The sequence below is a fragment of the Tursiops truncatus genome, chromosome 2, assembly GCF_011762595.2.
Source record: "Tursiops truncatus isolate mTurTru1 chromosome 2, mTurTru1.mat.Y, whole genome shotgun sequence".
Taxonomy (NCBI): domain Eukaryota; kingdom Metazoa; phylum Chordata; class Mammalia; order Artiodactyla; family Delphinidae; genus Tursiops; species Tursiops truncatus.
In genome coordinates, this window is record NC_047035.1 from 24411104 (window position 1) to 24437403 (window position 26300).

General features: G+C 42.8%; 1 protein-coding gene across 23 annotated transcripts in view; it reads right to left on the reverse strand.

Annotated features, from left to right (window-relative positions):
- NRXN3 (neurexin 3) overlaps window positions 1-26300 on the reverse strand; it is a 1624030-nt gene that overhangs the window by 1129775 nt on the left and 467955 nt on the right. For all 23 annotated transcript variants that reach the window (XM_019920055.3, XM_019920041.3, XM_019920046.3 and 20 more), the window contains 2 exons: window positions 13564-14002; window positions 2442-2825 (listed from right to left, as the gene is read on the reverse strand). In XM_019920055.3, coding sequence (XP_019775614.2) covers window positions 2442-2825; window positions 13564-14002 — 823 coding nt within the window. The remainder of the gene's footprint in view (window positions 1-2441; window positions 2826-13563; window positions 14003-26300) is intronic.

The following is a 26300-nucleotide window of genomic DNA, read 5'->3' on the forward strand; positions in this document are numbered from 1 at the left end:
CCCAAAAAGAGATTTGGAAAGAGTTCAGGAGCTTGACAGACTGGCCAGCCAAATGAGACCCACTTCTGTGCCGGATGGCCGCCTCCCCATCTTAGTTCATGTTCTGGGGTGGCTGCTTTGAAAATTCAGTGAATCTGAATTTCACTTCTATGAGCCCCAAAAAAGCTCCTTTTCTTTTACTCCAATATCCTGTGTCCTCCTTCTGGTCCAGCTGTAGGGAAGGTTTGCAGTTCTCTTGAAATATACTTTAACTAGCAATATGGTTGATCTCACAAAAATGACTCCTTGAAAATTCTTGACTGGTTATCCAAGCATGTTCCAGGATCCCTCCTTATCACCAGACTTCTGATACCTGGACAATTCTGGCCACTGGTAGTCTTTAAGGGTGTGACCCTGCATGTCCCTCTCCTCAGGAAAGTCTTCACTAAATTTCCATGTCCCCCTAGTGGTCCAGCCCATGCTGTGGCCTTGTATCATTTTATTACTGCTTCTTATATCGATGTGTCAACTCCTCAGCTAAAGAAATGATAAGCTTCTGTAGACAGAAACTACCTCTACTACACACACAGTATCCTCAAAGCCCTATAACTACGCCCTCAGCAAAACTTGGTAACTATGCAAATTATCCTTTCATACAAAATAGAGACTGACAACTCATGGACAGCCAACCAGATTCGGTGTGGTTGGCATATAAAACAATTAACCAAGCTGCAATCTGGATGTGGCTTATAGACTAGGATCTCCTTGTCTTGATGTTGTCTCTTTGCTTACCTTTATCTCTGCCCTTTACCCAAACTGTAAATTCAGTGCAAGTGTAAGATCCTAAAGCAGTAGAGAGAAAGGGGCTTCCCCCAGCATCCTGGCCTGTTGTAAATGGTCAGCCCCCACTCTTTGTCCCCCAACTCTTCAGCTACCTCTCACACCCTTCCCCCCACCTCACTACACACTCCATTCTGTTATGGACTTTGTTTGGTTCCTCAACTGTGCCATGGTCTCCTTTGATTTTTTTTTTTAGAGGAGATTTTTGTTTTTAAGTTTTTCTTTTCCTTGATGTGGACCATTTTTAAAGTCTTTATTGAATTTGTTACAATACTGCTTCTGTTGCTTATGTTTTGGTTTTTTGGCTGCGAGGCATGTGGGATCTTAGCTCCCCGACCAGGAATCGAACCTGCATCCCCTGCATTGGAAGGTGAAGTCTCAACCACTGATCGCCAGGGAAGTCCTGGTGTGCCATGGTCTCTTACCTCTTGGCACACGTTGCCCTCATGTAAAAGACACCCGGCTTCCTCCCACCTCGTTGCCAAGCTAACTCTTACTTATATTTCAAGTCTCAACCTGTATATTTCTTTCTTGAAGAAGCTTTCTATGAATCTCTACGGTATGTTGGGTCCCCTTGCAAAGGCCTCCCAAACTTCTCTGTGCTTTTCCTTTAATGATGTTGATGACAATAATTATGACTGTAATAATCATTAACATTTACTAAATGCTTTCCATAGTCCAGGAACCTACTGACTCACTTGATCCTCATTAATATCCTGTGAGGTAGGTACCTAATTATCTCCATTTTGCAAATGAGGAAATCAAGTCTCAAAGATATTATCTTGAGAAAGTTTGTATCACTCCAGGAGGGCTACATCTCTCACCGAGTCTGGCCCCAGAATTCATGTTCTTAACCAACACATGACACTGCTTCTTATAAAACTCAACATGTCTGTGATTATTTAACAGCTAAGCATTCCGCTAGGCAGCAAGCTCCACAGAACAGGGCTGGGGCTATTTTGTTCAACAGTGTATTTCTAAAGCCTAATCCAAGAGCTAGCACGAAAGAAAGCATCAAAAAGCATGAGTTCCCTGGTGGCGCAGTGGTTGAGAGTCCGCCTGCCGATGCAGGGGACATTGGTTCGTGCCCCGGTCCGGGAAGGTCCCACATGCCGCAGAGCGGCTGGCCCGTGAGCCATGGCCGCTGAGCCTGCGCGTCCGGAGCCTGTGCTCCGCAACGGGAGAGGCCACAACAGAGAGAGGCCCGTGTATCGCAAAAAAAAAAAAAAAAAAAAAAAAAAAAAAAAAAAAGCATGAGTTAAATGAACAAAGGAAACAGCCAGTTGGTGAGCCCACCCAGAATCCCAAAAGAATTCACCTTCTCAAATAGATGTCTAACACTTAATCAAGAAAGTAGCATGATCACGGTAATATTTACTCTACAGTTTCCCTCTCTGCAGCCCAACCCTAGCCAAACAAATCCAAGCATCCAGAACTAGAAAGGGTATGATCTGGAAAGGAGTGAACCCTAGAAAAATCTTCTCCAGAAGAACGCAAGAACAGGGAGGTCCAAAGGGAGAGCCTGTAGTAGCGACGGAAGCACAGGCAGGTGCAACCAGGGACACAGCTGCAGCACATCACCCCCACTCAGACGCAGCGTGCCACCACGAGGGCCTACTCACCCCTCTCGCAGGTTCGGCCCCAGTAGCCGGTGCCCGTGCAGTCGCAGATGAAGCGGTTCCAGCCATCTTTGCACACGGCGTTGTTCTTGCAGGGGTAGCTGTCACACTGCTTAGCGCTCATCCGTGAACAGGAGGACTTGACGCCTGCAGCATTCTGCATCTCCGCCAGCTGCCGGATGTTTTTGCTGCGCCCGTCAATGAACAGGTCACGGATGCAGCCCACGTAGCCATAGTTGAGCATGGCGGTCCAGAGCTCAGTGGGGAGGATGAGGCCAGCACGGTGCTCCGGCAGCCCGCCCAGGTACATGTCCCCTTCCAGGTCCAGGATCTCGCTCTCCCCACTAGCGGTGAACGGCGTGCGCCTGCTGTTCACTGATATGGTACCTGGAATGGGAGGAAAGAAACAAAGTGAGCTAACAGCCCTCTTGGCATCACAGGTGAGGCTGCCAGTTGATGAACCAAACAAAAGGAGCCTAGCAGGTGAGATGGGAGACCACTGTTGCCTGGCCAGGAAGGAACAATGTAAGCAAGGGAACGAAATGCCGCAAAATGGTAAAAAGGACAATGTAGGCCATTTGGCTCCAATCCCTGCCAGCTAAGACAGCCTGGCCCAGAGGAATCTCCGTGGCCTAGCACCTAGTATGATTATCTTTTTTTCTACCTAAAAGTTTTGGCTGAGAGGTTGCACATCACACAGGTTGACAGCATCACAGACGGTGCCTGTGTTTAAATCCCAGCCCCGCCACGTATTAGCTGGATAACCTTGAAGAAGTGACTTCTCCTTCCTAGACCTCAATTTCCTCATCTGTAAAATGGGAAAAGAACTGTCCCCACCTCACAGGTTGGTGTGATAAGTAAATGAGCTCATTCATGTAAGGTGCTTCTTACTCTGTACCTGGGACACAGGCTGTAGGTCCTGCCTGAGTCTTCATCACTGGCTCACCATCACCCGAAGGGATGGAACCTGCTCTTCTCTTTCTCTCTCCATGAGCTGATACCCTCTGTACTGGCCTTAGCTACCAGCCCTGCCAGGGCATATTTTTGACATTCATTGCCTTTGATAAATTTTAACTGGAACGTCTTTCTTTCTTTCTTTCTTTTCTTCTTGACTATAAATCAAATATTTTAGTTTTTTTTTAATGTTTGTAACACGTTTATTGTGTTAGTTTCTGCTGTGCAACAAAGTGAACCAGCTATATGTATACATATATCCCCATGTCCCCTCCCATCTTCCCTATCCCACCCCCTAAGTGGTCACAAAGCACAGAGCGGATCTCCCTGTGCTATGCAGCTGCTTCCCACTAGCTATCTATTTTACATTTGGTAGTGTATATATGTCAGTGCTAATCTCTCATTTCGTCCCAGCTTACCCTTCCCCCTCCCCATGTCCTCAAGTCCATTCTCTACGTCTGCATCTTTATTCCTGTCCTGCCCCTAGGTTCTTCAGAACCATTTCTTTTTTAGATTCCATATATACGTGTTAGCATACGGTATTTGCTTTTCTCTTTCTGACTTACTTCTCTCTGTATGACAGACTCTAGCTCCATCAACCTCACTACAAATAACCCAATTTTACTCCTTTTTATGGCTGAGTAATATTCCATTGTGTATATGGGTCACATCTTCTTTACCCATTCATCTGTCAAAGGACATTTAGGTTGCTTCCATGTCCTGGCTATTGTAAATAGTGCTGCAATGAACATTGTGGTACATGACTCTTTTTAAATTATGGTTTTCTCAGGGTATGTGCCCAACAGTGGGATTGCTGGGTCTTATGGTAGTTCTATTTTTAGTTTTTTAAGGAACCTCCATACTGTTCTCCATAGTGGCTGTATCGATTTACATTCCCACCAACAGTGCAAAACGGTTCCCTTTTCTCCACACCCTCTCCAGCATTTATCGTTTGTAGATTTTTTGATGATGCCATTCTGACCAGTGTGAGGTGATACCTCACTATAGTTCTGATTTGCATTTCTCTAATGATTAGTGATGTCGAGCATCCTTTCATTTGTTTGTTGGCAATCTGTATATCTTCTTTGGAGAAATGTCTATTTAGATCTGCCCATTTTGGGATTGGGTTGTTTGTTTTTTTGATATTGAGCTGCATGAGCTGCTTGTAAATTTTGGAGATTAATCCTTTGTCAGTTGCTTCATTTGCAAATATTTTCTCCCATTCTGAGGTCTGTCCTTTCGTCTTGTTTATGATTTCCTTTGCTGTGCAAAAGCTTTGAAGTTTCATTAGGTCCCATTTGTTTATTTTTGTTTTTATTTCCATTTCTCTAGGAGGTGGGTCAAAAAGGATCTTGCTGTGATTTATATCAAAGAGTGTTCTGCCTATGTTTTCCTCTAAGAGTTTGATAGTTTCTGGCCTTACATGTAGGTCTCCAGTCCATTTTGAGTTTATTTTTGTATATGGTGTTAGGGAGTATTCTAATTTCATTCTTTTACATGTATCTGTGCAGTTTTCTCAGCACCACTTATTGAAGAGGTTGTTGTTTCTCCACTGTATATTCTTGCCACCTTTAACAAAGATAAGGTGACCACAGGTGCATGGGTTTAGCTCTGGGCTTTCTATCCTGTTACATTGATCGGTATTTCTATTTTTGTGCCAGTACTGAACTGTCTTGATTACTATAGCTTTGTAGTTTAGTCTGAAGTCAGGGAGTCTGATTCCTCCAGCTCTGTTTTTCTTTCTCAAGATCACTTTGGCTATTTGGGGTCTTTTGTGTTTCCTTACAAATTGTGAAATTTTTTGTTTTAGTTCTGTGAAAAATGCCATTGGTGGTCTGATAGGGATTGCATTGAAACTGTACATTGCTTTGGGTAGTATAGTCACTTTCACATGTTGATTCTTCCAATCCAAGAACATAGTATATCTCTCCATCTGTTTGTATCATCTTTAATTTCTTTCACAGTGTCTTATAGTCTTCTGAGTACAGGTCTTTTGTCTCCTTAGGTAGGTTTATTCCTAGGTATTTTTGTTGTTGTTGTTGCAGTGGTAAATGGGAGTGTTTCTTTAATTTCTCTTTCAGGTTTTTCATCATTAGTGTATAGGAATGCAAGAGATTCCTGTGCATTAATTCTGTATCCTGCTACTTTACCAAATTCATTGATTAGCTCTAGTAGTTTTCTGGTGGCATCTTGAGGATTCTCTATGTATATAGTATCATGTCATCTGCAAAAAGTGACAGTTTTACTTCTTCTTTTCCCATTTTGATTCCTTTTATTTCTTTTTCTTCTCTGATTGCTGTGGCTAAAACTTCCAAAAATATGTTAAATAATAGTGGTGAGAGTGGGTGACCTTGTCTTGTTCCTGATCTTAGAGGAAACAGTTTCAGTTTTTTACCATTGAGAACGATATTGGCTGTGGGTCTGTCATATATGGCCTTTATTATGTTGAGGTAGGTTCCCTCTATGCCTGCGTTCTGAGAGTTTTGATCATAAATGGCTGTTGAATTTTGTCGAAAGATTTTTCTGCATCTACTGAGATTATCATATGGTTTTTATCCTTCAGTTTGATAATGAGATTGATTTGTGTATATTGAAGAATGCTTGCATTCTTGGGATAAAATCCACTTGATCATGGTGTATGAACCTTTTAATGTGCTGTTGGATTCTGTCTTCTAGTATTTTGTTGACAATTTTTGCATCTATGTTCATCAGTGATATTGGCCTGTAGTTTTCTTTCTTTGTGACATCTCTGTTTTTGGTATCAGGGTGATGGTGGCCTCATAGAATGAGTTTGGGAGTGTTCCTCCCTCTGCTATATTTTGGAAGAGTTTGAGAAGGATAGCTGTTAGCTCTTCTCTAAATGTTTGATAGAATTCGCCTGTGAAGCCATCTGGTCCTGGGTTTTCGTTTGTTGGAAGATTTATTTTATTTATTTTTTTTTGTGGTACATGGGCCTCTCACTGTTGTGGCCTCTCCCGTTGCGCAGCACAGGCTCCGGATGCGCAGGCTCAGTGGCCATGGCTCATGGGCCCAGCAGCTCCGCGGCACGTGGGATCCTCCCGGACCGGGGCACGAACCCACATCCCCTGCATCGGCAGGCAGACTCTCAACCACTGGGCCACCAGGGAAGCCCTGTTGGAAGAGTTTTAATCACAATTTCAATTTCACTGCTTGTGATTGGTCTGTTTATATATTCTATTTTTTTCCTGGTTCAGTCGCAGAAGGCTGTGCTTTTCTAAGAATTTGTCCATTTCTTCCAGGTTATCCATTTTATTGGCATCTATTTGCTTATAGTAATCTCTCATGATGCTTTGTATTTCTGCAGTGTCAGTTGTTACTTCTCCTTTTTAATTTCTAATTCTGCTGAGTCTTCTCCCTTTTCTTCCTGATGAGTCTGGCTAATGGTTTGTCAATTTTGTTTATCTTCTCAAAGAACCAGCTTTTAGTTTTATTGATCTTTGCTATTGTTTCCTTCATTTCCTTTTCACTTATTTCTGATCTGATCTCTATGATTTCTTTCCTTCTGCTAACTTTAGGGTTTTTTGTTCTTCTTTCTCTAATTGTTTTAGGTGTAAGGTTAGGTTGTTTATTTAAGATGTTTCTTGTTTCTTGAGGTAGGATTGTATTGCTATAAACTTCCCTCTTAGAACTGCTTTTGCTGCATCCCATAGGTGTTGGGTTGCCATGTTTTCATTGTCATTTGTTTCTATGTATTTTTTGATCTCCTGTTTGATTTCTTCAGTTATTTCTTGGTTATTTAGTAGCGTATTGCTTAGCCTCCATGTGTTTTTATTTTTTACAGTTTTCTTTTCCTGTAATTGATATCTAGTCTTATAGCATTATGCTCAGAAAAGATACTTGATATGATTTCAATTTTCTTAAATTTACCAATGCTTGATTTGTGACCCCAAGATACGATCTAACCTGGAGAATGTTCCATGAGCACTTTAGAAGAAAATGTATTCTGTTGTTTTTGGAAGGACTGTCCTATGAATATCAATTAAGTCCATCTTGTTTAATGTGTACTTTAAAGTTTGTGTTTCCCTATTTATTTTCATTTTGGATGTTCTGCCCATTGGTGAAACTGGGGTGTTAAAGTCCCCTACTATGATTGTGTTACTGTCGATTTCCCCTTCTATGGCTCTTAGCATTTGCCTTGTGTAGTGAGGTGCTCCTGTGCTGGGTGCATAAATATTTACAACTGTTATATCTTCTTCTTGAATTGATCCCTTAATCATTATGGAGCGTCCTTCTTTGTCTCATGTAATAGTCTTTATTTTAAAGTCTATTTTGTCTGATATGAGAATTGCTACTCCAGCTTTCTTCTGATTTCCATTTGCATGGAATATCTTTTTCCATCCCCTCACTTTCAGTCTGTATGTGTCCCTAGGTCTGAAGTGCATCTCTTGTAGACAGAATATATGTGGGTCTTGTTTTTGTATCCATTCAGCCAGTCTGTGCCTTTTGGTTGGAGCATTTAATCCATTTACATTTAAGGTAATTATTGATATGTATGTTCCTGTTAGCATTTTCTTAACTGTTTTGGGTTTGTTATTGTAGGTCTTTTCCTTCCCTTGTGTTTCCTGCCTAGAGAAGTTCCTTTAGCATTTGTTGTAAAGCTGGTTTGGTGGTGCTGAATTTTCTTAGCTTTTGCTTGTCTGTAAAGGTTTTCATTTCTCTGTGAAATCTGAATGAGATCCTTGCTATGCAGAGTAATCTTGGTTGTAGGTTTTTCTCCTTCATCACTTTAAATATGTCCTGCCACTCCCTTCTGGCTTGCAGATTTTCTGCTGAAAGATCAGCTGTTAACCTCATGGGGATTCCCTTGTATGTTATTTGTTGTTTTTCCCTTGCTGCTTTTAATATTATTTGTTTGTATTTAATTTTTGATAGTTTGATTAATATGTGTCTTGGCGTGTTTCTTCTTGGATTTATCCTGTATGGGACTCTTTGTGCTTCCTGGACTTGATTGACTATTTCCTTTCCCATGTTAGGGAAGTTTTCAACTATAATCTCTTCAGATATTTTCCCAGTGCCTTTCTTTTTCTCTTCTTCTTCTTGGACCCCTATAATTCGAGTGTTGGTGCGTTTAATGTTGTCCCAGAGGTCTCTGGACTGTCCTCAATTCTTTTCATTCTTTTTTCTTTATTCTGCTGTGGCAGTTATTTCCACTATTTTATCTTCCAGGTCACTTATCCACTTTCTGCCTCAGTTCTTCTGCTATTGATTCCTTCTAGAGATTTTAAAATTTCATTTATTGTGTTGTTCATCATTGTTTGTTTGCTCTTTAGTTCTAGGTTCTTGTTAAACACTTCTTGTATTTTCTCCATTCTATTTCCAAGATTTTGGATTATCTTTACTATCATTACTCTGAATTCTTTTTCAGGTAGACTGCCATTTCCTCTTCATTTGTTTGGTCTGGTGGGTTTTTACTTTGCTCCTTCGTCTGCTGCATATTTCTCTGTCTTCTCATCTTGTTTAACTTAGTGTGTTTGGGGGTCTCCTTTTCACAGGCTGCAGGTTCGTACTTCCCGTTGTTTTTGGTGTCTGCCCCCAGTGGGGGAAGTTGGTTCAGTGGCTTATGTAGGCTTCTTGGGGGAGGGGACTGGTGCCTCTGTTCTGGGGGTGGGTCTGGAACTTGTCTTTCTGGTGGACAGGGCCACATATGGTGGTATGTTTTGGGGTGCCTGTGAACTTAGTATGCCTTTAGGCAACCTGTCTGCTAATGGGTGGGGTTGTGTTCCTGTCTTGCTAGTTGTTTGGCATGGGGCGTCCAGCACTGGAGCTTGCTAGCAGTTGAGTCGAGCTGGGCCTTAGTGTTGAGACGGAGATCTCTGGGAGAGCTCTCGCCGATTGATATTACGTGGGGCCCGGAGGTCTCTGGTGGACCAATGTCCTGAACTCACCCTCCCACCTCAGAGGCTCAGGCCTTACACCAGGCTGGAGCACCAAGACCCTGTCAGCTACAAGGCTCAGAAGAAAAGGGAGAAGAAGAAAAGAAAGAAAAAAAAATAATAAATTTTTTAAAATTATTAAAATAAAAACGTAATAATAAAAACAAAGGGAATAAAAGGAAAGAAGAAGAGAGCAACCAAACGAATAAACAAATCCACCAATGATAACAAGCATTAAAAACTATATTAAGATAAACATAAAAATCAGTAACAAATCAGTCACAGACAGTAAACCCCAAGTCTACAGCTGCTCCCAAAGTCCACCTCCTCAATTTTGGGATGATTCGTTGTCTATTCAGATATTCCACAGATGCAGGGTACATCAAGTTGATTGTGGATATTTAATCCGCTGCTCCTGAGGCTGCACAGAGAAATTTCCGTTTCTCTTCTTTGTTTGCACAGCTCCTGGGGTTCAGCTTTGGTTGTGGCCCCACCTCTGTGTGTAGATCGCCCTCAGGCATCTCTTCCTGCCCGGACAGGAGGGGGTTAAAGCAGAGGCTGATTAGGGGGCTCTGGCTCACTCAGGCCCGGGGGAGGGAGGGGTACGGTTGTTATACTTGGAATGTGGGGCGAGCCTGCAGTGGCAGAGGCCAGTGTGACACTGCAACAGCCTGAGGCGCGCCGTGTGTTCTCCTGGGGAAGTTGTCCCTGAATCACAGGGCCCTGGCAGTGGCATGTTGTACAGCCTCCTGGGGGGTGTGGATAGTGACCTGTGCTTGCACACAGGCTCCTTGATGGCTACAGCAGCAGCGTTAGCGTTTCATGCCTGTCTCTGGTGTCTGCGCTGATAGCCACGGCTCGCACCCATCTCTGGAGCTTGTTTAGGTGGTGGTCTGCCTTCTTTTCGGAAGTCTGAGGTCTTGTACCAGCATTCAGTAGGTGTTCTGTAGGAGTTGTTCCACATGTAGATGTACTTCTGATGTATCTGTGGGGAGGAAGGTGATCTCCAAGTCCTACTCCTCCATCATCTTCGGAACATGTTTCTTTATGTACTCATGTAACAAACATGTATTGAACACCTGTTCTGTCTCTAGTATAGTTCTAGACATATACATGAACTTGACAGGCGTGCCTGCTTTCATGGAGCTGATGTTCCACAGCAGAGGAACAGAAAATAAACAAATCACCCAATGAACAGAAATTGGAAAATGGCAAGTGGGAGGAAGAGAGTAAAATGGGTGCTACAGCAGCCCACAAGTCCAACTTTAAAGTGTACGGTCGATAAAGGCTTCTCTAACCAGGTGAGAGGTAAGTTGAAACCAGGATGTTGAGAAGGATCCAACCATGCCAAGTCCCAGGGGGAGAATGTGCCCGGCACAGGGAATGGCACCTACAAAGGTCCTGGGACAGGCGGGAGTGTGGCTAGAGTACAGGAGGCCAGAGGAAGTCAAGAAGAGATGAGATCAGAGCTAGACCAGGCACAAGAAATCACAGAAGATGTAACCCTGAAGCCTGACCTGGGAACTTGGGAACAGGGATTCTAGTCTTTCTAACCCTGTACCAGTCACTGAACCCCTCGATTTCCTCAACAGCTCAATTTCCTAAACTGTTAAATCAGAGTGATATCTAAACTTCATGCCAGAAATTTTAGAAATTTAGTATTCTTAAAGTGCTTTATTGGTACCAAGATAACTGGGCCATCCATCAGCCAGCTTTCACTTATCTGAGTCTCAATTCCCTCAGCTATGACAGGGGAAAGCCTGAAGGGCCTAGAAGATCAAATGAGATCAAGAAAGTGAAGTACACTCTAAATCACAAAGTCAACCCAGGGGTAGAAGAGCAGAAAGAGTATGAGGGGTCTCTGGAGGATTCAGCTAGGCGTGCTTCCCCCTACTCTTCCCTGGAAGTTTTCTCCTGGACAAATCTGCTTTGCCTTTTTGCTTTTTAATCTTTTAAAAACCTACATAACAATAAAAATGTCCCAGCCACCATTTTTAGTATTTTCTGTGCTTTTTTGGACTCAATCCTCAAAACAATCCTGTGAGGTAGGCATTCGTATTTCCCCTATTTCACAAATGAGGAAGTTGAGGCTTGGGTAATTTTCTTCTCTCTTGCAGTTTGCTTTCTTCACCCACATGTCCACAGAGTTAATCTGATCACCAACTAACAGGGAGGAGCATCTACTGCCAAGTAAGAACAGTACCCGAACTGATTTAAATAGTGGACCCTTAAATACATCCTGAGGAAACTTCATCCTCAGAGTGTGGGACCACAACTGTTTTGAGAATCAGTCCCTCAGCTGGGGAATGAAGATGAAAGTTTCCTGAGATCACCTCTCAGTCATATCCTTCAGGATAGGCAGGGAAGGAGGTACCACAATTAGATACACTTGTGTTTTTATAACTAGTCATTTTAATACAGGTCTGTAAGAACATACCAGAAAATACCCTCGTGAAGAAATGAAGTTTAGTATATCATGTTAAAATTCTGTTATGCTGCTTTTACATGACAACGACTTGTTTACTCAGTAAATTTTTATAGGCTTTGATCAAATGTATCAGTATTTCAAAGTATTAGCCAATGCCACAGCACCCAGGTATGAAATTTAAGGCTTCTGTAATCCAAACTTATTTGTCAAAAAATGGGTCTACTGATGGTTCTAACAAAACGAAACAACTGCCCTACTTGAAAAAGCAATTCGTGTTGAGAATATCAGAAACAGAGGTGTGGCGATTTTACATGTCCTAGCCTGCCTGTGACACAGGTGACATTTCAGCTGTACCAAGGTCTAGGTTAGTCAATCATGAAACCCATCAACCATGTCCGGACTCCAGAGACCCAAAACGCATTGTCTTAAAAACCAACAGGAGTGCGTCCCTTATAATTCTGAGACAGCTTTCTAGCTCTCTGCCCCTGCTGACATTTTTTAATGGATAAACTTCAAAAGATTTGGCCTCAGAAATGATTTTTTGTGTATTTTTCTCTTAAAAAAGAACAAAATGTTCATTCTTGCCCAACAAGCACATTTAATTTGAAGCCTCTTGGTTCTGATCAAATTTCAGGCAATTGATAAGGCATCCTGCTGGGCAATAAACTGTCCAGGTCTGCAATCTGCCACCTGTCTGCCCTCTGCACAGAACCCAACCAGCTGCTTACCTAAGGGCAACACTGCTCATCTCCGCCACCCCTCTAGCTCTGGAATTACGCAGAAAAGCCATCCCCGCAAGCTCAGCCATTAGTGGCTACAGCCTTTTAGGGGAACCTATTGCTTTCTATTGTTGGCCAAATGCAAAAATGTCTAAAAGGAAGACATTTTTGTGTTTACCAGGAGAGTAAATCCTTAAAAATATGAAAATATAGCCAAGACCCTTATTGAGTACAATACTACCTAAATGGAGAATCAGGAAATAAGTGTGAAATTCAAATGCTCTAATTACTTCTCTGGGTGAAATGCCCTTTCTGATGCACAGAATGTGACCTTCACTGCCACATGTCCACAGAAAGTGAGGCAGACTGTTCAGGCATTCAAAGTCTCAGACTCTCTATTTGTGTTTCCTTCCCCTGCCCTGCTTTGTTACTATTCCAGAGTGGCTATGTACTGCCTGGGGCTAGCTTGCTTGGTCTGCAGCTGCAGAAACAAACAAAGCCGTTTAAACCCAATGTAAAAGGTTATGAAGAGGAAGGGAAAGTTAGTAAGGTCTGAGCAAAGAGTGAAATATAGGCTTTCACACCAAAGGAAGGCTTTAAATTGAACATGACTTTAGGAAAAATCAATTTGCCTTTTCCTTTCTTGTCATAATTTTTCCCTGCAATATGACTCTTGCCAATTACTGAAGGGTGTTTCACTGCATAAACTCTTGCACAGTGCAGCTTATCGTACAGAGTAATCACATAATGCAGCAACTGTGATGTCACAATTGGTTTCCATGGTGATGGAAAAAGGAGAATAAAGAGGGAAAAAACCCATCACACAAGTGACATGACAGTCACTTTGGTAGCAGCGGAAATGCTGCTTGTAAAAACATCCTTAGCCCCAGGGTCTTGGAGGTATCGCTGAGACCATTGTGCAGTGAGTGACAGGGGAGATGAGGAGAATGTCAGCCATCGATGAGACAGGTGTCTGGTTCGGAAACATAATCTTACACAATCATATAACAAGCATTAAGGAGAACAGCAAAAGAATCAACAAGCAAACAAGTCACAAAAACTAAAATAAAAAAATATAAGGAAGCAGAAGCTTTCCCCTAGTCTCAGTCACACACCTTGCTTCTTCCTACCTGATCTGCCATCTCGCTGAATGTCCACATGGTACCATTCCCCATCGTTGGCTTTCTTCTGAGTGGCTTTCACTTTAATGGTGCCTGAGCCCATGTCAAGCAGTAGGTACAGGTTGCCATCGAGGAGTTCCACGGCAAAGAAGTCCACCTTGGTGTTCTTCTGGCTCCGAGCATCCTTCCTCTCTTGGGGCTTGCCGTGAGTGAAGAGGATCAGGCCGTTGGGCTCAGTGGTGCGAAAGTCAAAGGAGATAGAGCCCATGCGTTTGGTGTTCCATTTGGGCAAGCTGATGTAAGCCTCCGGGGTCTCAAAGTTGATGGGGTCCAGTGTGGCCACATTCTCACACTTGAATACAACCTCACCGTAGATTTTCATCTTGGTGTCCCCAATTCTGGCCAAGCGAGACAGCTCCAGACGGATGTCATTATTCTTATAAACAACCTGTCAAAAGCCAGACAAGTGCTACATGAATCAATCTTGCAAACAGTAACCATCCATCGCTCACTGGGCACCCAGGGAAAAGGCCCAAAATGAAGCTTCAGGACACAACAGTCTGAAACAATGAGAAACATGAGATACAGCACTTGAAAAAGCATCTGCACAGACCTCTGAGGTGCCCACAAGCCCTGAATAAGCCCCTGTATTTCCATTATATTCCTTTCGTCTGTTTCCTTCTGGCCAATTTTTTGCATTGTCAGAAAGTTAAACAATATAAGCTTGCAAGTAGAAATCAAAAGAGACTGAGTTGCACAGACACAAATACTTACCTACAGAGATATTTACTGAAATGTCCTCAGTAAAAGACCAGAAACAACCTAAATGACCAGCAGTAACAGACTGGCCCATCTTTAAAATGGAACATTATGCAGCCCTAATAAACAAGGTAGTGCTCCCAGTTTTGACATAGATACTCTGAGTAACATTAAGTGAAATTAGTAAGGAACAGGACAGCGTGCATTATGCTATCATTGTGCAAAGAGTGTGTGTGTTGGGAAGTGTGTGTTACATGTATATATGCTTGTAAATGCATGAAACATTTTTGGAAGGAAACACAAGAAGCTATAAAATTGTCACTGGGGAGAGGATTTGTGGGATTAATATTCAGGAGTGGAGGGAGACTTACTTTTCACTCTACCCTGTTGTATTGTTTTTCTTTTTAAAGAAGATTATTGAGTGTTAAGCGTTGGTGGAGAAGGAGATCTATATATTTTTTTTGCACAATTGCACATGTCCTCTATATACACACAGTGAGAGAATGAAACACCCTAAAACATTTTTAAAAAACCTATTATGACTTTCTAAACCCGGTATAATCCATATAAAAGCAGGGATTAAACTTGTTCCCCAAGATCAGAATTTCTAAAAGCTTTTGCTGTTATTAGAACTGCATTTTGATGCAGTAACCTTGGATAGGTCTTGGTCCTCTGATCTCCATGCAATGTCACATCCATACATTAATAATAAACAAGCAAAAACAGAAGGCAAAAGGGCTAGCATTTGAGTGTGGGTTATGCAAACCACGTTGCTAGGTCCTTCACATTGTCTTATTCAAATTCTAGATGAGGACCCCCATTTAGGTTCAAATCCCACATCCACTACTTCTAAGCTGTGTGAACTTCAAAGTTATTTAACTTACTTGGGTCTGCTTCCTCCTCTGAAAATGCGAATATAGGAGTAGACTATTTCTTAAGTATGAAATGAGTTAATACACGCAAAGCACTTAGAAGTAGCACATGGTATGGGCATAAAAATCTCAGCTATTTGGGGGTGGCTGTCGTGGCTGTTAACTCATTTTATCCCTTCCACAGAGAAGGCTGTCTTATCCTCTCCTTTTTTAATAAAGTAACAAGACTTAAGTGTTGAAGTCTTACAATCCATCTCAGTGATAAAAAGTTAATTGGACGAGTCATTCCAGTATATACTATTTAATCCCTAACATCCAGCTGTCGAACTGCTTCCCTTCTCTCCAACACCAGGAGAGAAGCAAGCAGAGATATTTGCCTTTTAATATCTAACTAACAACAAAGAATTGAAAATGTCTCACCTACTAGATGACCTTCACCATGGGTGTAACCATAGTCAATAACACTGAAAATAATAACAATGCTAATATTTACTGAGCACCTACTACCAGGCACTGTGCTAAGGATCTGAAGCCTAGCATCCCATTAGATCCTGACAACACCCGTTTGAGATACCTACCATCATTCCCCCATTTTACAGATGCAGAAACAGACATGGAGAGTAGTTAAGGAACCAGCCCATGGTCACACGGCCAGTAACTGGCAGAGCAGGACTTGAACCCAGGAGTTAGGCTCCGGAGTCCATGTGCTTTACCACTTGTGGACACTCAGAACAATAACAGTTACTACCAGCACCCGTGAAGCTCATCTTTAATAATACATAGAAAATCATGCATATTCATCTTCCCAATTCAAAAGCTCAATTTCTCATCTTAGCTCTACTGGACTGACCGTGTGCAAAGGGGAAAAACTGCAAGGTCCTTAGGCAAACACTCAAGTGACTGAACGAGGAAACAAACGATAAAAGGTTAATGACCGACAGCTTCTCCCTTCTAACTCCCACTCCCCAACATGTGAGCTCTCTCTGCCATAACCAAACTTCAACTTTCTCTGAATCTGGGTTAAATGCCTACGACCAGAGCTCTTGTAAAGGTTAATTATTAATGTAGAACAATAGCTCATCCCAAAGGGACAGACTAAGGCTTGGCTTCGTTGAACTATAAGTGAAGAAAGAGCTCAAACATCCCTAGAGGAGGCAGAAGGATAAAAAGAAAAAGGCCTTTTAAAAGGATGCAGCGTCCTATGAGGAGGAACTCTTCCGTGAAATGGGTATATGACCAAGACTGGGACACACAGTGAATAACTACAATGCAGATTTCTGGAGAGACAGACAAGAGAATCCGGGCCAGAAACTGCCAGACAAAGACTTCTCTCAGAAGCTATTTGAAAATGAGCTCTCTATCTACTCCACGGCCCTGAAGTTACTTGTCTATTTATACGCAGTTTCCACACCTTTCCCACCGACGGCTGGGTAACCTCTTTGAGTCCCGTTTTATTTATTTCCAAAGGCAGGCGACTCAATACCTATTCTAGAAACTGCTCCCTTCCCCACCCCCAAGGCAGTTATCGAGATGAAATGGGATATTATACATGGTAGAACACAGAAAATCCTCAATGGTACACAAACCTAGGAACAAGCAATAGTATATCTTGGTTTCCAGCAGTACTGGGGTACTGGTGGAAACTGACAGGGGCCTGGACTGATGCTCTTCTGAGGATCTCCTACCAATAAGAAAGGGACAGGAGGGCAGGGGTCTTGTAGCCCAGTGATACTCAGTTGAGAAATTCCATGGCTGGCATCTTCACCTTCCCCCCTGCCCCCCTGTCCAGCGCAAGACCACGGCATGGCCATGAAGAAGTGCAGTAGTACTTTGGGCAGAGCGTCGTGGCAAGAAACCCTGCTGGACTCCCTTACAAGGCAAATTAGTATCTGGTATAGTATTTTCCATAAATTCAGACTTTCATCTAAATGAACGCTTCCCCTCACCCCCCCGCACCCGATGACTGAACTAGGAAGAGATGTGGCAGCAAGCGACAGAAAGCAGCCTTGGCTGACAATGGCCCCAACAAGGAGCAATTAAAGACAGAGCGGTAACAGCTCCCCACGGGAGATGACACACAACCTGGAAGGCGCAGAGGCAGAGTCAAGAGAGTGACAAGCAGGTCTGACCACCCCAGCCGTGGGCTTGTAAAAGCTGCTGTTTGGACTTGCAGCTCATGCTTAGAAGGCCAGACAGTAAAACAGCTGGGGACAGAGTCTCAGGGTTAAGACAGACTCTCTTGGAACAGCTACTCTTGTATGTCTCCCTAATCTTTGATACAGAGGCACACAGGCACAATACCAGGAGTAAGGCAAGCCATGACAACACGAACAATACAACGAAAACAGCTACCACCTACTGAGAGCCTACTATGTACCACTTAATAAAAACTCGAATGTATATCATCCAAATTAAGGAAGTGAAATAGGAAGCGTTAGCATCATTTTGCAAAAAAGAAGCTCAGAGGTGACAGGTACTTGCCCAAGATCATATAGCCCCTTAAGGGCATAACCAGGACTTGAACCCAGATCTCTCTGACTGCATGGGGGCAAGGCCACCCTCCAGAGGTGGCAATTTCTAAGCTCTCCAGTAGCACATGCCTACCCACAAAGCAGAAACCTCTTAAGTCAGGCACATAAAACACACCCAGCTCCGTGCAGAGGTGTTAAGCCCTTCATACCTGGTCTCTCCTCTCTGTCGGATCCCTACTCCTCCTCACTCCACGGCAACTTGGAGGCCTCTGTGTGAACTCAGTATTAGAACTTCTACATACCTGCTCACCTTGCAGGTTTCCCAGCCTACAGTGCCTTCCTCTGGTCTCCAGCCTCTAATGGTGCCCCTTCACCAGGATCTATATCCAAACCCATTCCAGGACCTCTCTGACGACTCTGGTTCTTACTGATGCCCACCATTTGATAAACTTAGAATTCTTACATTGCCTGCCTATGATGAAGCTGTCTGCCTTACTGGCCAAACCACTAAGCCTGATTGGAAAAGGAGAGGCTGTTCTAATCTACAAGATGTGCTTTTTCATGTTAAACTCTTCCATGGTGCTCGAGGCATATAGCAGGTCCATAAGAGTGAATCTAAGGGGGAGAGACAGTCCCAGTGCACAGGAGTATTTTTCTCCCTCTTCCATCTTATCCCAGGACACCCTGTTCTCAGCTTTCTAAGAACGTTATGTCCACAAACTCTGCTGTAAATGCCACATTCCTACGCACTTCAGCAAGGGATCCGGAAGGAATGGAGGGAGTGTGTGTGCCCCGCAGTGTCCAGATGCCCTCTTAGTACTGTTTCTCCTGTCCAGGAAGAGAAGGTTTACCACGTGGCCTTTCCTTTCTCTTGTTTTTAAAGCACCTTTAATCCTCTATGTGTCTACACATAGGGCAATTTCAATAAAAACCACCAGATCGGCTTATGGGACCATGATTTACAGGCCTGTGACCTGATGTCTGAGCACCTGATCCAGGTCAGTGAAGGATATCTGAAGTCAGGACACTGGGGGACATTCTCTGGAGTATCTAGGCCAGACGAAACAGAACGGTGGCAAAAAGCCAGTGTCAGGGGGCCTTGATGTGGAACAGTGTTGACAACAAATCCCAATAAAGCCTTTCAACTTTATGCCTATGTGTGGAGCAGTTTACATACAACAAGCAAAAGACAAAGATGTGCTCCCCACCCCAACTTAATCCTTGGACAACAGATAATAACAAAATGAGCTTATTCTCTTCAGCTTACAGGATGGTGCAGCTTCTAGATAAATTGGGGGGGGGGGGCGCTAATCTTCTTATCATGTGACATTCCTACTCACGGTAAATAAATAAGAAGCCCTGTGAAAGAATCCTGCTTCTGCGGTTGCCACAGAATCACACATCCTACTTTCTCTCCACTACTTCCCCTCCGTCCTTCAGGCAACTGACGACTCTGGTCGGCTGTGATTTTCTTTCCTATGAATTATCTGCTCCACTCATTTGTCACTCAAAACACTCAACCTTGTTATCTTTGAATAAGCACAGGTCTTATCTTTTAAGCAAACCTCAAACACCTTATTAGCAAACAATACACATTACAGCTTTTAAAATCTGAAACAGCACCTAGTTGTACAGGTGCTTAATAAATGCTTGTATCTTCATTAAATTAGATGTTGGGCTCAAGTGGTAGCACAGGGTAGTGGTTAAGATCACGGACTTCACAGCCACCGTAAGTGGGGTCTGAGCTCTGTTCCACCCTTTGGACAACAGTTAAAGTGCCTCAGCCTCAGGTTCTTCACCTGTAGACTACAGGTAACAAGTCTCACTTCACAGGGTTTTAAGAAATAAATGAGATAATATGATCATATGTAAAGGTACTTTAGCAGCTCCTGGCACTTCATAAGCATTCAATAAATGGTAGTTATCACGATTAATTTTGTTATTCTCTTTGAGAAGCCATAACTAGATCACCAGACAGGAAAGCCTGGCATGGAGTCATCAGAATGGAAAGATTGCCTCGGAGGCTAAGTTCTAAGCCAGCTGTCAGCTCAAGAGACTAGTGACAGACTCTGGATTTAACAAATTCTGAAGTTAAAATAAGAATTAAAAATTATATAATCGCCTAATGTGGCATTTATAATATGTGACGATGCCTAATGGTAGCTATTCTGTCTCTCACACACACACCATGCACTTGCACAGATTTAGGATTCATTAGCATTAACATCATTATCTATCACAGTGTTCCACTGACCAAATTCCAACAGTGAAGTTCAAGCACAAATGGGGCAGCAGATGGTCCCCCTAGCTTCCAAAGTCAGAAGAAGCTAATATTTGGCATGGCTGGGGCCACATCTACATCTCTGGTCTTTCTAACAGGGATCAGTAAACTAACTCTGCCTGATGAGCTACAGCTGACATCCAACCTGGGGCCCAGAGTCCCCACTGCTGCATAGCAGGGACACCACCCTTTTCATGCTTTATATTCTGTTCACAGTGGTCAGGATCTGCCAAAGATGAAAACTAAGCACCAGAAATAGAAAATGGCAATTGAGTTTCAGACTTGCAAGGCAGGAGCCAAAAAGTGTCTAAGTTCTAGGGTTCAAAATAAAGGCCAAAAGGACTCCAGGTAAAGTTGAAACCAGTAGTAGAAATGTTGGCAATTAATTAAATTTTAAAAAGGCTGTGTGATCCAACACTCTGTGGGTCAAACAAAACGTATCTGAAAGCTGGGTCTCACCAAAGACTACCAGTTGATAGTTTCTGATCTATGGTTTAATTTGTAAGAGAGCAGTAGGCAAAGCTAAAAGGGACAGAAAGCAAGCAGGAGTAGTAGGAACGATCCAGACAAACTTGAGAACTGAAGTTGAACCAGCCAAGTCCTCAGTCCCTTCCTCATTTAAAAAAAAAAGAAAGAAAGCCATCTGTCACCTGGCCATGCAAGCAGTCCAGAGAGAGACAGCACACAAGCAAGCACTATGGACCAGCCAGTTACTCTAACCTCATAAACCCAGGGCGATGGGTGCCAGCCCAAGAGCCTCACTAATGATGCAAGTCATTATCACTTACACGCAAGACCTCATGACTTAGACAAACGTTTATTTTGATGGATTCTTTGTGAGAAAGCAATGATCAGGTAAGTCTGTGCTCAACTACAGACAGAAACACTAAGAAGTTTAAGACTTCCAACCTTTGGCATCATGAAGGTCTCAATTTTATTCTTCTCAAGAAGAACTTTCTTAGGACTTTTATTCAGCTAAAAAGGCTGATTAAGAACATATGGCTATGTATCTTGTAGAAAAAATTTTCAGCCAATGCAATTTGTGGCGTATTTAGGATACTGTCAAGGTTCAGTCTGTCACAGGAGATAAGATGTGTCAGTTCAGGCTGCATCATCCTCACAGAGCCTCCTAAGCTCTTCCTAAATTAATGAACCACAGACTTGGCATAACCAGAACCAGGCAAAGAAATAAGACATGAATGCGCATGTATGGGCCATAGTTCTCCAAGACCGGCCTTAACAAATACTGAAAAAGTTTCCAGATAATTTAGAGAAGTTTTCCAGGTGATCCTTTTAGCCACACCTAGATAGAAAACTCTCCCACCTCTTAGAGCCATATGGGCAAATACATTTCTCTACTCTTCCTTCCTAAATAATGGAATCCATTGAGAATTGATGTAATTCTATTCTACTCCCTTTCTCATTAAACCCAGATGAAGCCTCAGAATTCTCAAGGTAGTGCTCTATGAAGTTACCACCAGTCCCAGAGCTGGAACTCGCGGTGAATCTTATCTCCACTCTGGCTATCCTCTAACACAAAAGCCAACTTAATGTAAATTAAGAATATTAGGAGAGGGCTTCCCTGGTGGCACAGTGGTTGAGAGTCTGCCTGCCAATGCAGGGGACATGGGTTCATGCCCTGGTATGGGAGGATCCCACATGCCGTGGAGCGGCTAGGCCCGTAAGCCATGGCCAATGAGCCTGTGCGTCCGGAGCCTGTGCTCCACAAGGGAAGAGGCCACAATGGTGAGAGGCCCGCGTACCGCAAAAAAAAATAATAATAATAATAATATTAGGAGACCTTCAAGATGGTGGAAGAGCAAGACGCGGAGATCACCTTCCTCCCCACAAATACAACAGAAATACATCTACACGTGGAACAACTCCTACAGAACACCTACTGAACGCTGGGAGAAGACCTCAGCCTTACCAAAAGGCAAGAAACTCCCCACGTACCTGGGTAGAGCAAAAGAAAAAAGAAAAAACAGAGACAAAAGAATAGGGACATAACCTGCACCTCTGGGAGGGAGCTGTGAAGGAGGAAAGGTTTCCACACGCTAGGAAGCCCTTCACTGGTGGAGATAGGGGGTGGCAGGGGGTAAGATTCAGAGCCACAGAGGAGAGCGCAGCCACAGGGGTGCGGAGGGCAAAGCGGAGAGATTCCCACACAGAGGATCGGTGCCAACCTGCACTCACCAGCCCGAGAGGCTTATCTGCTCACCCGCTGGGGCGGGCAGGGGCTGGGAGCTGAGGCTCGGGCTTCGGAGGTCAGATTCCAGGGAGAGGACTGGGGTTGACTGCATGAAGAGAGACTGAAGGGGGCTAGTGCGCCACAGCTAGCCAGGAATGAGTCCAGGAAAAGGTCTGGACCTGCCTAAGAGGCAAGAGACCATTGTTTCAGAGTGCACCAGCAGAGGGGATTCAGAGTGCTGTCAAAAAGAATTCCAGAGATAGGCGCGAGCCACGGCTATCAGCACAGACCCCAGAGACAGGCATGGGACGCTAAGGCTGCTGCTGCAGCCACCAAGAAGCCTGTGTGCGAGCACAGGTCACTATCCAAACTGTCCCTCCCGGGATCCTGTGTAGCCCGCCACTGCCAGGGTCCCAAGATCCAGGGACAACTTCCCCGGGAAAATGCACAGCGTGCCTCAGGCTGGTGCAATGTCATGCTGGCCTCTGCTGCCGCAGGCTCACCCCGCATCCGCATCCCTCCCTCCCCCCGGCCTGAGTGAGCCAGAGCCCCAGAATCAGCTGCTCCTTTAACCCCGTCCTGTCTGAGCAAAGAACAGACGCCCTCAGGTGACCTGCACGCAGAGGCGGAGCCAAATCCAAAGCTGAGCCCCTGGGAGCTGTGAAAACAAAGAAGAGAAAGGGAAATCTCTCCCAGCAGCCTCAGAAGCAGCGGATTAAAGCTCCACAATCAACTTGATGTACCCTGCATCTGTGGAATACATGAATAGACAACGAGTCATCCCAAATTGAGGAGGTGGACTTTGGGAGCAATGATATATATTTTCTTTTTCCTTTTTCTCTTTTTCCGTGTAGCTGACAGGGTCTTGGTGCTCCGGCCAGGTGTCAGTCCTGTGGCTCTAAGTTGGGAAGCTCAGTTCAAGACACAGGTCAACCAGAGACCTCCCGGCTCCATGTCATATCAAATGGTGAAAGTTCTCCCACACATCTCCATCTCAATGCTAAGACCAGCTCCACTCAATGACCAGCAAGCTACAGTGCTGGACACTCTATGCCAAACAACTAGCAAGACAGGAACACAACTCCACCCATTAGCAGAGAAGCTGCCTAAAATCATAATAAGGTCACAGACACCCCAAAACACACCACTTCCCTAACATGGGAAAGGAAAGAGTCAATCAAGTCCAGGAAGCACAAAGAGTCCCATACAGGATAAATACAAGGGGAAACACGCCAAGACACAAATTAATCAAACTATCAAAAATTTAATACAAAGAAAAAATTTTTAAAGCAGCAAGGGAAAAACAACAAATAACATACAAGGGAATCCCCATAAGGTTAACAGCTGATCTTTCAGCAGAAAATCTGCAAGCCAGAACGGAGTGGAAGGACATATTTAAAGTGATGAAGGAGAAGAACCTACAACCAAGATTACTCTACCCAGCAAGGATCTCATTCAGATTCCACGGAGAAATGAAAACCTTTACCGACAAGCAAAAGCTAACAGAATTCAGCACCACCAAACCAGCTTTACAACAAAAGCTAAAGGAACTTCTCTAGGCAGGAAACACAAGAGAAGGAAAAGACCTACAATAACAAACCCAAAACAATTAAGAAAATGCTAACAGGAACATACATATCGATAATTACCTTAAATGTAAATGGATTAAATGCTCCAACCAAAAGACACAGACTGGCTGAATGGATACAAAAACAAGACCCATATATATGCTGTGTACAAGAGATGCACTTCAGACCTAGGGACACATACAGACTGAAAGTGAGGGGGATGGAAAAAGATATCCTGTGCAAATGGAAATCAAAAGAAAGCTGGAGTAGCAATACTCGTATCAGACAAAATAGACTTTAAAATAAAGACTATTACAAGAGACAAAGAAGGCCGCTACATAATGATCAAGGGATCAACCCAAGAGGAAGATATAACACTTGTAAATATTTATGCACCCAACATAGGAGCACCTCAATACGTAAGGCAGATGACAACAGCCAGTCATAAAAGTGGAAACCGACATAACACAATCATAGTAGGGGACTTTAACACCCCTTTTCACCAAAGGACAGATCATCCAAAATGAAAAGAAATAAGGAAACAGAAGCTTTAAATAATACATTAAAGATGGACTTAATTGATATTCATAGGACAGTCCTTCCAAAAACAACAGAATACATTTTCTTCTCAAGTGCTCATGGAACATTCTCCAGGATAGATCTCATCTTGGGTCACAAATCAAGCCTTGGTAAATTTAAGAAAACTGAAATCGTATCAAGTATCTTTTCCAGTCACAACATTATGAGACTACATATCAATTACAGGAAAAAGAAACTGTAAAGAATACAAACACATGGGAGCTAAACAATATGCTACTAAATAACCAAGAGCTCACTGAAGAAATCAAAGAGGAAATAAAAAAATACCTAGAAACAAATGACAATGAAAACACGATGAGCCAAAACCTATGGGATGCAGCAAAAGCAGTTCTAAGAGGGAAGTTTATAGCAATACAATCCTATCTCGAGAAACAGGAAACATCTCAAATAAACAACCTAACTTGACACTTAAAGCAATTAGCGAAAGAAGAACAAAAAACCCCAAAATTAGCAGAAGGAAAGAAATCAAAAAGATCAGATCAGAAATAAGTGAAAAAGAAATGAAGGAAACAATAACAAAGATCAAGAAAACTAAAAGCTGGTTCTTTGAGAAGATAAACAAAATTGACAAACCATTAGCCAGACACATCAAGAAACAAAGGAAGAAGACTCAAATCAACAGAATTAGAAATGAAAAAGGAGAAGTAACAACTGACACTGCAGAAATACAAAAGATCATGAGAGATTACTACAAACAACTATATGCCAATAAAATGGACAACCTGGAAGAAATGGACAAATTCTTAGAAAAGCACAACCTTCCGAGACTGAACCAGAAAGAAATAGAAAATATAAATAGACCAATCACAAGCACTGAAATTGAAACTGTGATTAAAAATCTTCCAACAAACAAAAGCCCAGGACCATATGGCTTCACAGGCGAATTCTATCGAACATTTAGAGAGAAGCTAACACCTATCCTTCTAAAACTCTTCCAAGATACAGCAGATGGAGGAACACTCCCAAACTCATTCTATGAGGCCACCAAACCAGACAAAGATGTCACAAAGAAAGAAAACTACAGGCCAATATCACAGATGAACATAGATGCAAAAATCCTCAACAAAATACTAGCAGACAGAATCCAGCAGCACATTAAAAGGATCATACACCATGATCAAGTGGGGTTTATTCCAGGAATGCAAGGATTCTTCAATATACACAAATCAATCAACGTGATACACCATATTAACAAATTGGAGGAGAAAAACCATATGATCATCTCAACAGATGCAGAAAAAGCTTCTGACAAAATTCAGCATCCATTTATGATAAAAACCCTCCAGAATGTAGGCATAGAGGGAACTTACCTCAACATAATAAAGGCCATATATGACAAACCCACAACCAGCACTGATCTCAATGGTGAAAAACTGAAACAATTTCCACTAAGATTAGGAATAAGAGAAGGTTGCCAACTCTCACCACTATTATTCCACATAGTTTTGGAAGTTTTAGCCACAGCAATCAGAGAAGAAAAGGAAATAAAAGGAATCCAAATGGGAAAAGAAGAAGTATAGCTGTCACTGTTTGCAGTTGACATGATACTATACAAAGAGAACCCTAAAGATGCCACCAGAAAACTACTAGAGCTAATCAATGAATCTGGTAAAGTAGCAGGATACAAAATTAATGCACAGAAATCTCCTGCATTCCTATACACTTATGATGAAAAATATGAAAGAGAAATTAAGGAAACGCTCCCATTTACCACTGCAACAAAAAGAATAAAATACCTAGGAATAAACCTACCTAAGGAGAAAAAAGACCTGTATGCATAAAACTAAGACACTGATGAAATAAATGAAAGTTGATACAAACAGATGGAGAGATATACCATGTTCTTGGATTGGAAGAATCAACATTGTGAAAATGACTATACTACCCAAAACAATCTACAGATTCAATGCAATCCGTATCAAACTAGCAATGGATTTTTCACAGAACTAGAACAAAAATTTCACAATTTGTATGGAAACACAAAACACCCTGAATAGCCAAAGC